The following is a 13954-nucleotide window of genomic DNA, read 5'->3' as shown; positions in this document are numbered from 1 at the left end:
TCAACTTGTCCGGAAGATGTTGAAATATTTTTCTGATAAATAAAATCATTATTTCATTATTATTCCATAGAACATTCCATACGGTACATTATTATTTCCCTCATTGTTCTCTCTTCAATTTAATCGAGCATCATATTTTTTAATTGGCTTTAAAACGTTCTCTATTAGCTATCTATTATTGCTGTGAGGAACCTATTTCATAATGCATGTTGTTTATGGGTATTGGAAGTAATAATAATTAATGGGGATTAATTCGATCCAAGCAATTGGATAACACGTTACCTGCTTGATCAAACACTTCTCCCTTTTCGCTCTCTTCAACATCATTAGTTTTTCGAGAAAATCACTTCTAATTTTTCCTCTTTCTTCCAATTTTCATTTATTCTATTATGTATCTACTCATTTCTATCTACTACTTACTATATACTTATATTTCATCTATTGTGTGATGAGGTAGAATACCTTTTGGTCGTCGGGTAGATAGCCTACACATCAAGTGGGTTTATTGTTACAATCCAATACCTCATGTAATATTTTAATGGGTAAAATATATTATTGAGGAATCTATCAACTAGAAAATAAAGGAGTAGGACTATGATATATCCAATTCCGAATCTAGTATTTATTTGAGTGGACCATATTTTTAAATTATCACACACTTGCTTCCTAGAAAGAGTTGACCCAGATATCCCTGGAGGAAGATATTGCTCTTACAATAGATAACAATGATGAAGATGTATCTCTAGTCCAATCATTGCAATTCATTATGATGAACAACCATGGTGTCAATTACTTGCACTTTCTCTTCCGTTTGAATATGTTTATACAATCTTCATCTATCATTATTTGATCTTAGAATGATCCGCTCATCAAATGTTATTTTAAATTGGATGAAAATTTGATTTCAAATGGTCAAGAGATCAAACCGTTTATGCAGAATCCAATTGTATTTGGTGAATAGTACAATCTGTACAAGATATTAATATGATTATATTCATAACTAGCTTGCCCAGCGAACTTCGTACCGCCAAAAAGTCAATGTATTTCATGTCACATTTAACTTTATCTTGTGAATCATGAAATTTACCTGACAATCAATATTTTCATTTTCATCTCAATACGGACTTCCTATGTGCTTAGTCATGCAGCATTTATTATTCCGAAAACATATTCTTCTCATTCAATTAATAGTAATATTTATCAGTAAAGTGTTGAATTAAAAAAAATAGATGGGTTGGTTAAATCAGTGTTTCAAAGATGACAACGTTCATAGTTGTTGATTGTCAATAGATGGTCCAGGAAAAATGCGATAGCCTATACGATAAATCACACAGAATTCCTTATTCTTTCCATCTTCCATTTTGGGATGAATAAAGCTAAGCTAAATTCGAAAAAATGGTGAATTATTCTGTCAATCTTCAGTAATTAATGAATTCAATATGTACAACTCTCTTTCATGAGGTGAATCATTCTTTCCAACATTTTCCAGTTTCTCAATGATACGGGAACGATAATAATTATTTGTATAGGTCTTCTAACTAATCATTATCTACAGCTGGTACCAATCAACTAAACTTCAACTCCAAACTACCGTATTAATACCAGTACACAATTCATGTGTTTATTAAAGGTGGTAACTTAAGATGCTGAATCATATTATCACAATATCATCTTGAATCGTTATCATCTTCCCGTTCTCCGGTAGCCGCTCGGCCAACAATTTCGAAAACATAGGTCTGTAAAATGGATTAATAATTATTAATATATAAGAACTGGTGTAAGGCAAGGGGATGGATTGTCTCCTCTTCTCTTCAACATCGCTCTAGACAAAGTAATGAGAGAATGGGAGAAGGAACTGAAGCAGGCAGGAGGTTGGGACCCTGTGATCCTGGGAAATCAGAAATCTGGAATTGAAATTCCATACTTGGCTTTTGCAGACGATTTAGTCATCTTTGCAGGGTCAGAGGGAAAGCAAGAAAACAAATTGAAACTTTGAAAGAAGTCGCAGAAAAGATTGGCTTATTGAAGTATGGGAACGTGAATAGCGTCGCATCCTTCAAATATATTGGAGAATTTATTTCTGAGAAGGAAACCCTAAGTGAGAGAGTGAGAAAAAAGTGAGAGTCGAATTATAAATCTGATAGGCCATAAACCTGAGCATAACGAACACAACTAAAAGAGAATCATCAAATTCGGTGCACAAATAAAAAAGTTATTGAACGTCAAAAAAAAAAAAAATCAAAATCAATTTATTTGCCATAAAATACATTACAATTATATGAATTGTCCTCTAAATACAATTTGACTTTGAAAATAATATTTCTGTGATAAAACACAAATGTGAATCTAATTAGTAAATAGAGAAAGCAAAACATCAAGCTTTTTTATCAATTCGAGGCTCGACTAGCATAAGTTAAGAACTTGTGCGCTAGCCGATATAAATTATGCAGATATTTGTAAGACAATAATATAATTACCAAACAAAATACATTATTTTTAAATTTATTTGGGTATAATAAATTATAATAATATTGAACAATAATTGATTTTCGTTGTAGAAAACTCATATCTAGTGAATAGTCCCGATCTCAGTGAAATAATGTAATATAATGATCATAATAAATGTAGTAATAATAGTTATAATGATAATCTAATCCTATAGGCTATTAAAAGAGAAGTAATAAATAGGTAAAAATGGAATCTGTTTTGATCGAATGACGTAAAAGTAACAATGAGGTGGTCCATATGGCTAGAAGTAATGGAGGTAAAAATTTGAGGCTCGATTTCTATTTATATAGATATCAGGATAATAATGAAAGTATGAAAACCATCAATTTTCACAATAGTCGATTATATATTTTCCATGTATAATGTATATAAGATATATAGTTAATTCTATATTCTTCCTGATTTTTGTTTGGATCTATTTTAGGAAATCCCAAAATAATTGAAAGTTATTTGTGTTTTGTTCTTTCGATTAATCGACTTAAGATTTTAAAGTATTTGGAAGTAGTATAAAAAGGCGGGTTCTGGGACACAAGTGTCCCAGAACCTGCCTTTATCTCAAGGTCATCCAGGCGCCTCAAGGTCATCCAGGTCAACCACCCCCAACCTCAAGGTCATCCAGGTCAACCACCCCCAACCTCAAGGTCATCCAGGTCAACCACACCCACCTCAAGGTCATCTAGGTCAACCACACCTACCTCAAGGTCATCCAGGTCAATCACACACACCTCAAGGTCATCCAGGTCAACCAAACCCACCTCAAGGTCATCCAGGTCAACCACACCCACCTCAAGGTCATCTAGGTCAACCACACCTACCTCAAGGTCATCCAGGTCAACCACACCCACCTCAAGGTCATCCAGGTCAACCACCCTTACCTCAAGGTCATCCAGGTCAACCACCCTAACCTCAAGGTCACCAAAAAAAAATAAAATAAAATAAAAACACATAAAATCAGAAATAAATGGAAAAAAAATAGAAGTATTGAGTTCCCGGGAAATTGACCTCACCTCAGTAACCTCAAGGTCATCCAAAAAAAAAAAAAATTAAAAACACATAAAATCAGAAATAAATGGGAAAAAAAATAGAAGTATTGAGTTCCCGGGAAATTGACATAGATAATTTGCATCGCATATCCTGTTTCAATTTTGATAAGAGTGAAAGGAATAAACACTTCATATAGGTAAAAAATCACCTTACTTTACTTTCGGCGATGCAATTTCAGCGACCCCACTCCTCCCCCTATCATATGACCTTGGCTCCACCCATCACTGCTCTTAGCCTGGATGACGTCACATTGGATTACAACCTTCTCTGCTCACATTGCACAACATTATGCAACAATTTTCTAGCTATCTTTGCACATGCGCAGTATCCTTCTCCTCAGCTGTATTCCTATAAATACTCCAGAATAATTGACATTCGCTCAGTTCGATAGTAGCAGCAAAGCAGTGAACATGGCTTCTTCCAAAGTGTTTAGTGTTTCACATTGGATTACAACCTTCTCTGCTCACATTGCACAACATTATACAACAATTTTCTAGTTATCTTTGCACATGCGCAGTATCCTTCTCCTTAGCTGTATCCCAATAAATACTCCAGAATAATTGACATTCGCTCAGTTTGATAGTAGCAGCGAAGGAGTGAACATGGCTTCTTCCAAAGTGTTTAGTGTTTCTCAGCTCTGTGGTAATAAAATAAAGCCTACCAATGAGCGGTTTGGTTTGTGGCTGCTGACAGAAAATCTGTGCAATGACAACCTTATTACAGACATTGGGAAAATTGATTACACTGCTGGAGAAGAACTGTTGGTGCAGGATGAATCAAATCTTGTGCCTATAACAGAACCTTTTTGTGACAATATTATGCTGGTAAAGGTTTGTGGTTTGGAGGACTGCCAAGAACTGGATAAAAGACGTTTTATTCTAAAGAAGGAGATGTGTGGATCATTCAACTTGTACTTGAGAGGAAAATTCTCCAAAATGGTGTCAGCTAAGCATGGAGTTAAAGCAAAGTTGCCATACTTATTGGACAGTGGAAGTGATATGTCAAAGAAGATTCTACAACTGCTTGGGGAGGACAACTATAGAGAAGTGCAGCAGAAGTACTACAATCCAGTGGGGATACCATACAAAGTAGAGCTTGCCGATGTCCCCATTGCTACATTAATGGAGGAGTTACCAACAATATTGGAGCAGCTTAGGAAGGAACATTTCTATCTTCTGGACTTGGACATAACACAGGACTTTGCTGGAATATTTAACAAGAGTGGAATGTGTGATTTTCTAACTACAAATCATTGTTTTTGTTTCCAAGGAGAATATAAAGGAGACTATAATGTAATTGTGAATAATGATGGAACTGTTGGAATTGATTGCTTGACTTGGGTTAATAATAATGTGAGAGTAAAAATTTATAATAAGTTTGTTTGTCAAATGACAAGCCCTGGTGTAAATAAGCAGCTAGGTAGCCATATTGTAGACTTTATTGCCTGTCCAGATACAAGATTATGTGAAACCTTTACCTCTGACTTGGCTAAAATGCATGGTATTACTCGTTTGGAAGCAACAATTTATAACTACAGCATTCGAAATAACTATAGCTCTAATCAATTTGACCCTATTAAAGATTGCTTGTCACTCTTAAATGACAGTAAGAATTATTTCCAAAATGCTCCTATATTTTCTGTATCCTTAGCTGAAATGTGGACTAAACTGACAAACAATTTAAAGAATAGCTGTTGTTTGGTTTTCAACAATCTCTTACAATATGTCTACTGGGGAAATAGCAATACCAAGAAATTGACTGGAGTACAATTAAATCTGCCTACCAATCCACAACAACGAAATAGAATAATATCCTATGTAATCTCTGCATTTAGCTTTAATCTACTACCCATTAATTATGTGGAAATTTTCGAGGATACAGACAACAAGGACAATATTAGTTTTATACAAAAGTGTTATATTAAGAGTGGTGAGACTTATTTCTCCAAGTCAACCACAGTTTCCTCTACCATATCCAAAGAGTTTAACCTAGAGAAGCTAGGTCTTGTAAAAATGAGTAATGTAACACCACAAGTTTTGAGAAAAAGAACAAATGTTAACTCTAAGCTTGCACCTTTTCCTGTTAAGGAGATAGAACCTCTGTCTCCAATCACAATACTATCTACCAGGAAGCGTAAGCTAGAGTTGGATGAGATTAATCTCAAATGTAGAAAGGTAGAGTTTTTAGAGGCTACAGAGAGCATAAAGAAGCAGCACAAACAACTTATAGAATTTGAGAAGGAGATTGAGAGTTTAAGAGAGCAACTTGAACCATATTTTTATTCACATTGGTGGAATTTTGAGCCTAGTGGGGTTTATAATGTGACTGCATTTTCTGTAAATAATAAGGGAAAATTTCCATATGTAGGTGTTTTAGGAGAAAAGGAAGGCTCGAAACATGTGTACATTGTAAAAGGGTATCACAAAAATGTTTTTCTAAATGCATACAAAGCAATAGAAGACTTTAAGAAAGTGGGTTATTTTGTAATCCCATACAATGATCAAAAAGAAATTATTTGTCTACTAAGGGGAGAAACTATTTGTGAAATTACCACCAATGGCATGACAAGCTATAATGGTAACACATTTCCAAAAATACAAAATCTAAAATTTTTGTCAGATGTATGGAAAAACTTGGAAGACACCCCATTCACCCAGACAGAAGTGGAGCAATTCAACAACATTACTATGCTGGAAATTAAAGGGAAAGTAAAAATAGGACAGTGCAAAAGATTAGAAGAGTTACCAGAAGGTACAGAGTTGGTCATTATTGCAATAAAAGAGGTGTACAATAGAAACAAGATACGGTATATTTTACAGTTTGAGAGCCTAGAAGAATTGTATGTGTCTAACTATTGGTTGGAGGAGGAATTTGAGAGCTCTAACATTGATTTGAATTATAAAATTAGAATTAAGCTAGATGTTCTAAAGCATAATCCCAGTAGACATAAGGAAAGAGTTGTATTTTGTATTTAATTTAAGGTATTGTAAATAGTGGAAAATGTAACATTATAATATTAATAAAGAAATTATTGTAACTTATTTGACTTTGTTTATATATCCCAACAATCCTATCCACACCTAAGTTTGGGGCTCTTGGGGGGTCCTAACCTAACCTAACCTAGCCTAACCTAATATGTAATGCAATAACTGCAATAATAATAATAAGCATATAGCTTTTATTGGTGGAGAGCCCCTTACAGGTGGATCCATCTTGCCATATGAGCCATGACATTGGATACATGGACCCTATAATTTTAGGCGGACTCCGAGCCACCATGGAAGACATTAGTGTAGTGGGCATGGACCCTACAATTTTAAGTGGACTCCGAGCCACCATGGAAGACATTAGTGCAGTGGGCATGGACCCTACAATTTTAAGTGGACTCCGAGCCACCATGTAAGACACTAGTGCAGTGGGTGTGCACTAGGTGCAGTAGGTGTGCACTAGGTGCAGTAGGTAGTGCGCAAACATAACTATACTAGATTGTTGCATAATGTTGTGCAATGTGAGCAGAGAAGGTTGTAATCCAATGTGACGTCATTCAGGCTAAGAGCAGTGATGGGTGGAGCCGAGGTCACGTGATAGGGGGGTGGAGTGGGGGTCGCTGAAATTGCATCGCCGAAAGTAAAGTAAGGTGATTTTTTACCTATATGAAGTGTTTATTCCTTTCACTCTTATCAAAATTGAAACAGGATATGCGATGCAAATTATCTATGTCAATTTCCCGGGAACTCAATACTTCTATTTTTTTTTTTCATTTATTTCTGATTTTATGTGTTTTTAATTTTTTTTATTTTTTTTTTATTTTTTTATTTTTTTTATTTTTTTCGGGTGACCTTGAGGTTACTGAGGTGAGGTCAATTTCCCGGGAACTCAATACTATTTTTTTTTCCATTTATTTCTGATTTTATGTGTTTTTAATTTTTTTTCAAAATTTTTTTTTTATTTTTTTTTCCTAATTTTTTTTTTCTGGGTGACCTTGAGGTTAGGGTGGTTGACCTGGATGACCTTGAGGTTAGGGTGGTTGACCTGGATGACCTTGAGGTGGGTGTGGTTGACCTGGATGACCTTGAGGTAGGTGTGGTTGACCTAGATGACCTTGAGGTGGGTGTGGTCGACTTGGATGACCTTGAGGTGGGTGTGGTTGACCTGGATGACCTTGAGGTGTGTGTGGTTGACCTGGATGACCTTGAGGTAGGTGTGATTGACCTAGATGACCTTGAGGTGGGTGTGGTTGACCTGGATGACCTTGAGGTTGGGGGTGGTTGACCTCGATGACCTTGAGGTTGGGGGTGGTTGACCTGGATGACCTTGAGGCGCCTGGATGACCTTGAGATAAAGGCAGGTTCTGGGACACTTGTGTCCCAGAACCCGCCTTTTTATACTACTTTTGGAGATATTCAATTCATTGTATGCTTAAATATCTTCCAACACTGTTCAAGCCTATTAGAAATCAATTGAATTCATCACTATTCAACTCTGTTCGACAATAAAAAAAAATACAATACTGTACTCATCTATATTCATGGAAGCGAAATGGCACTGATCTATCCACCCATTGATCATTGATCTATTCACCATGAACAGAACTAAGAATTTACTGTACCAAAAACGATCAAATTTGGCAAGTTCAGTTGGCTTTCAAAAGGCGCACTAGAATTTGAGAGAATTTCCAAAGATATGCCCGGAATTTGAGGGTTTCCACCGTTTACCTAAGTTGTCTCATCTTTATCAAGAATTGTTTTACCAAAAATGTTTAAATTTGTTGCACAGGCTTAGTTGAGGAGGAAAAAATGTTGTTTTAAAAGTATTTTTGAATGAAGCCAAAGTTACGCCCAAATCGACGTCTTTGAAGCGTTTTTTTTTTTCAATTTTCCTGCGTCTTCTCAGCTTTATCGAGAGAACAAAAAATGTATTAACATTTTTCAAATTTGATGCAGAAGTTCAGCTGACTCGTGCACTTAAAGGGCAATGAAATATTACCAAAGGTACGCCCAAAATCGGCGGTTTTTTAGTGTTTTTCGTGCACTTCTAACATTTTTCTGCGTTTTTCTGCTTCTCCGAGAACAAATGAACAGGAAATATTCATATTTGGTTCAAAAGTTTAGCGAAGCTGTGAAAAAAATGTTTTATGAGAAGAGTTTTGAAAAAACGTCCAACATACGCTGATAATGCATTTTTTCATTTACATTTTCTCAACTGTTTCGAAAAGAAAAAGATCGTTCAAATTTGGTTTCGACGGGCTACACACTCGTGTCTTATTGTCGCATGTCGCATGACTCGTGATTTTCGGTTATTACAAAGCTGTATTACAGACTGAGCATGAACAAAGAGTGCTCAGTGCTGGCAGTAGACAGTGACTGGAGCGCATGCGCGGAGTAAAGTATCGCGCGTCAGTGCGTACGTCAGTCGCGCTTGTTTTTTCCATAGGCTACTTTCACACGATAGGAGACGAGCAACTTGAACACTGAACAGTGTTCACGTTTTTTTGTCGAAGTACATTGAGTCAAACCTTGTCTTTCACATGGTGACTCCTAGCCAGGAACCTCCTTTTGTCACGTCTTTTCCCCTTGAGGCAAGCAGAAACCGGCTACGTCTCTCCGGTCACCACTTTTTCTTAAAAACTATCTTTCTTGAAAATGAAGATAGCAAGATTCTGATTTTGGATTTGGATTCAGCGACCCCAAATTCTTCAGAGCGTAGGTCCCGTTTTCGAAAATATCCAAAAACAAGGAAGTTATGGCTGTTTTTAATAAAGCTTTCTATTATCATTATAATTATACGGTAAAAACGAACAGGTACTGTACAATACAGTACGTAAGTACTGTAGCTATTATAATACAACTTACACTGTTTTCGTGTAGGAAATTTGGTAGGATATTTATCTTGATTTCTGAAAATACCCAAAAATAAGGGAGTAAGATAACTTTGAAAAACCAAAGTTTTCCTGCCGATTGAAGAACCATTAAAAATTAGTCTAAGACATATTATGTCTTAGACTAAAAACGTGTAACAAATATCAGATCACTATTCAAGCTATCAAGCTTTTCATAAATTTATTTGTCTCCTCATGGCAGAAGGATTGCGCCCAACGTTTTCACTTAAACATTTCTGTGATTAAATCGTGATAGAACACATTATCGTATTGATCTTCTAAATCCAGTTACATGTACTTCGATTTTCGTAAAATTGATTTTTTACCGTTCCTATGAATTCTAAGAATTCTATGAATTCTTTATACATGTTCAGCACAACTTCTTAAATAACATTATGTTTGATTCAACAGAATCCATAAGGACGACAAAACATCGAACAACAAAGAAACGCTTTCTGAGTAACTGGCTTTAACAAAGCATGGCTTCACGAAATACAGTACGATAATTTAGAATAGTTGGTACAATGGTTATGCTTTTCGCATTATGGCAGCACTGTGCTTGCTCACTCACTTCTCCAGTTGACACTTGTTGACTTGACTACTTGACTTGACTTTTGACACCTGTCATTACGCGATGTCTGAGTTTGATGTGGAGCTGTTGATTACTGACAATTGATGAATGACAATTGAAATTCAGTGAATTTTACTGTACAACATTCCTTTTCCTCCTATTTTATTGGGTGATGAGTGGAGATGATTTATGATTTCATATTTGGATTCATCTTTTCATAGTTCAATATTTTTTTGGAAAACTAGAACTTTTAAAAATTAAAAATGTTTATGTTTAAACTTCTCAGGTGTTCAAAAACTTCTTGAAACCTTTGCCTGTCCCTTTGTGAGGCAGGAGTATTATTATCTTAGTACGTACTATATAATCATATGATAATGGAAAGCTATATTAAAAACAGCTATAACTCCCTTGTTTTCGGGTATTTTTGAAAATGCGACTTACGTTTTAAAGAATTTGGGGTCGCTGAATCCAAATCCGAAATCAGAAATCTTCTATCTATATTTTTAAGGAAGTTAGACTTTGAGAAAAAGTGATGAGTCATACTTTGAGCAAACGTCGGTGTAGTTGTTAGATCTGTCGGCTTATTTGTAAGATCCCCATGTGAAAGCACAGGAGAGCTGCAAAATATGAAATATGATCTTCAGTAATATGATCTTCCAGCAGCGAGGACTCTGCCGTGTGAAACTGGCCATAGAGATTCCATGTATCCGTTCAGAGCAGGACTGACGACACGCACGCGCACGGTCAGGACCATGCGTTTTATACAGCGTACGAATACCATCGGTCGAGCTCGTGCGCATCCATTCCATCGGTCGACTGACTCGCTATTGAAACAAATAGAATCTTTCAGAGCTGTACTGATCAGTAGCCCGATCGCAACATAACCAATGTGCTGACACCTCTGCCCGACAATCAGCTGATATTGAATTGAATAGCATAATGAATGAATTCAATTAATAGTGTCATATTTGAATTCAGAGTTTTTCTATACATTTCTTCAATCATTTCTAAATTTTTTATTGAAAAAATCATATATTGGTATTATTATCTAGTCTACATTTATTTAATCCGTAGCTTAAAGTGACTGCAAATCTGCAAGTATTCCCAATGGTGATACAAGCTCGAAATAACTCATAAAAATTTCTGATGGAGATTCTGAGGTAGTTGAAAAATGTATCTCCACCCCAAGCAATGATGTATATAATGGTACTAAATTCCCTTTGATAATTGGTACTAATCCCTTTGATTTGTTGGCTCTTTGGGCGACCATCGGGTAAACTTGATATCTACGTCTTTTAATCTTTCGGCTACGAAGATAATAAGCTGCAATTAAACAATCTGTAAAGGCGTCCATTTTGTGAGTCAGAAAAACTGATGTATGATCAGGATGGTACATACGCACTGACGGTCGGTCGAGCTCTGAATGTTTAAAACTGATTCATCGATGCGTACGGTCAGGATGGTACATACGCACTGACGGTCGGTCGAGCTCTGTAACCGGCCTTAGAGGTTGAGCTAGGGTCCAATTTTATGTTGAAAGGACTTCAATATTTCACTGAAGATACGCTCAAAATTGGCGACTTTTTATATTTTCTATATTTTTGGGGGGTTTGAAGTGAGTTCAGGGTTTTCAAGTCTCAACTTGATACACAGTATCGATAAAAACAGTTGTATGAATAGAAAATTGCAACCCAGGGCTAAATAATCCTATTATATTAAGCGAGCAATTTCTAAATATATCTGGTTATTTTTATATCTGGCTATTTTTATATCTGGTTATTTATGTTTTACGGATCTCGTAAACTGCTCTAACGATTTTCACGAAATTTGGAACATAGTAGGTTTATGATATAAAGATTCGATTGCACTAGGTCTCATTCTTTGGAAAACTCGCTGAACGACATTAGAAGGATAATTCATTCGTGGAAAACAGATGATAATTTCGTCGTTTCTCGATAACAGAAGATGCGTGTGTCTGTGTGGGAGAGAGACAGAATTATTTCCAGCTGTATAATCATAACCAATCAGCGAGAAATTTTATCTAGCTAGACAATTTAATCGATTTGATCAACATAATCTGATTTGTTGACATGACATGATAATCCTCCCAAACTAGAGTATATAATAATTTTCAAAGTTGATTATTATTTGACAATTTCAAGTGATTAGTGAGTGTTATTTTGTTATTTAATTTGGTTTGTATATAATCTAAATTATATATTTTTTTGTTTTCTAATGTTTGAAGAGAAAATTGAAATTCAAGTGTATGGAACATAACCTACTTTCTGGACTATTTATAGTGTATAAATCAAAATTCGGGAAAAAACAGTTTTGGGCTGTGCCTGTTAGTACTTCCACAATCATTTTAAAAAATTGTGTTCGATTTATCAAAAGTCAATAAATAAATAACGAGCGAAGCTTGGTGCCCAGATATTTTAGATCAACCGGTGATTAAATTTAGCTTGAATGTCTGTTATGATCTCTTTTTGAAGTGAGGAGCGAAGCTCAAATGAAAAATGCAGGCGAGCGAAGCGAGTTATAAAAGAGACCAGCAGACTTCTTACAATGGCAACAAAAATGACAGTAGCAAAACAGTAAACAGAATGGACAGTACAAACAGGACGGATACGATACAGATCAAATAATGTATCCTTGAAAAAATTCTTCTCAAATTAAGTGAGCACAATTCAATTTGATAATGAAATTCTATTGTTTTGAGCTGTCGAATTCAATAATAGTGTAGTATGCTACGGCAAAGCAGTTTTATTGCATATAATTCCCTTTTATGACAATGTGACTGATACAGAGACAAGGGTATTAGAATAAATACATAAGTCTCTGTGTTTGACAAGTAATAAACGGGTAATAAACTCAAAAAATTCTCAAATAAGTCTTACGAATACTGTCTTGTAGGGAATGTTGTGTATTTAATTTGTGGTCTATACTTCTTTTGTTCTTGGCCAAAGAACGAGAAACTCAATTGTTTCAAGACGATTTCAGAATTCAACAGGTGTCTTAAAGAGAGAAATCAAGGCTACACAGTGATTTACAAGTCTGTAGTTAGTTTCAGAGAAGTGATGATAGGTTCAACCACACGAGTGAATGTGTGAATATTCATGGGGCATTTTTACATATTTACACGGCTTGTGAACATCATAAAACAGAATGATCGCTTTTGAAACTGAAAAGAGTGAAAATTACTGATAGTTGATTCATTCTCACATCGCAATGAAATTGATGAAAGCAGTGAATGATCGAGTATTTCCTCTGGTATGCCGTATAGCCGTAGTCAGTTAGATCAATCGGTGAAAATGACTCAGTATCACCAACATTTCTGTACAGTTCGTCATATTGTTATCATACATTGTATGTGTCATACCCCATTTTATTGAAATTATTTTGCGCTATTTTCATGAAAACAACCGGATTTATTCTAGGTTATAATAGCTGATAACTTGCTTTTGAAGACTAGTCAGTCATTCATAGTCGGAGTCAGCTAGACTGCCACACATTTGCAAGCAAACTGCTGATAGACTTTTAAGTTGTGCCAATATGTCTGCGATTGAAATGGACTATTACCAGAATGGTAAGTCGAATTCATTGTATCATAATAGCAAATTTCACAAAAATAGTTCAGAAATGATTTCAGAGAAATTATGATTGGTTTTCTTTTGCATTTTGTGTTTTGCCTTAGCATTGTTCAGATATCACTTTCATAACATTACACGCCTGCAGGCACGCTTCGTTCGCCTTATCCCTCTAGCCAGAGGGCTCCACCCCCTGGACCACCGGTTGAATCATCCAGAAAAAAGATGAGCAGGCACGCTTCGATAACCTGCATTTCTTATTTGAGCTTGCTTTCTTCCATTTGAACAATTCCTTTCAATTGGACCTAAAAAATATGAGAAAATGCATAAAAACGCTAGAAAATGGTTTAAAACCACATATCCTGA

General features: G+C 35.6%; 1 protein-coding gene across 4 annotated transcripts in view; it reads left to right on the top strand.

Moving 5' to 3' along the window:
- Positions 1-13954, top strand: part of LOC111050196 (organic cation transporter protein) — a 293656-nt gene that overhangs the window by 192475 nt on the left and 87227 nt on the right. The window contains exon 1 of one of the 4 annotated variants that reach the window (XM_022336472.2): positions 13460-13587. The exons of the other annotated variants lie outside the window; for them this stretch is intronic. Coding sequence (XP_022192164.1) covers positions 13554-13587 — 34 coding nt within the window. The 5' untranslated portion in view covers positions 13460-13553. Of the gene's footprint in view, positions 1-13459; positions 13588-13954 lie in introns of those variants that run through there. 4 annotated transcript variants of the gene reach the window in all.

This window comes from Nilaparvata lugens, chromosome 7, assembly GCF_014356525.2.
Source record: "Nilaparvata lugens isolate BPH chromosome 7, ASM1435652v1, whole genome shotgun sequence".
Classification (NCBI taxonomy): Eukaryota; Metazoa; Arthropoda; class Insecta; order Hemiptera; family Delphacidae; genus Nilaparvata; species Nilaparvata lugens.
This window is presented reverse-complemented; position numbering and strand designations above follow the sequence as displayed.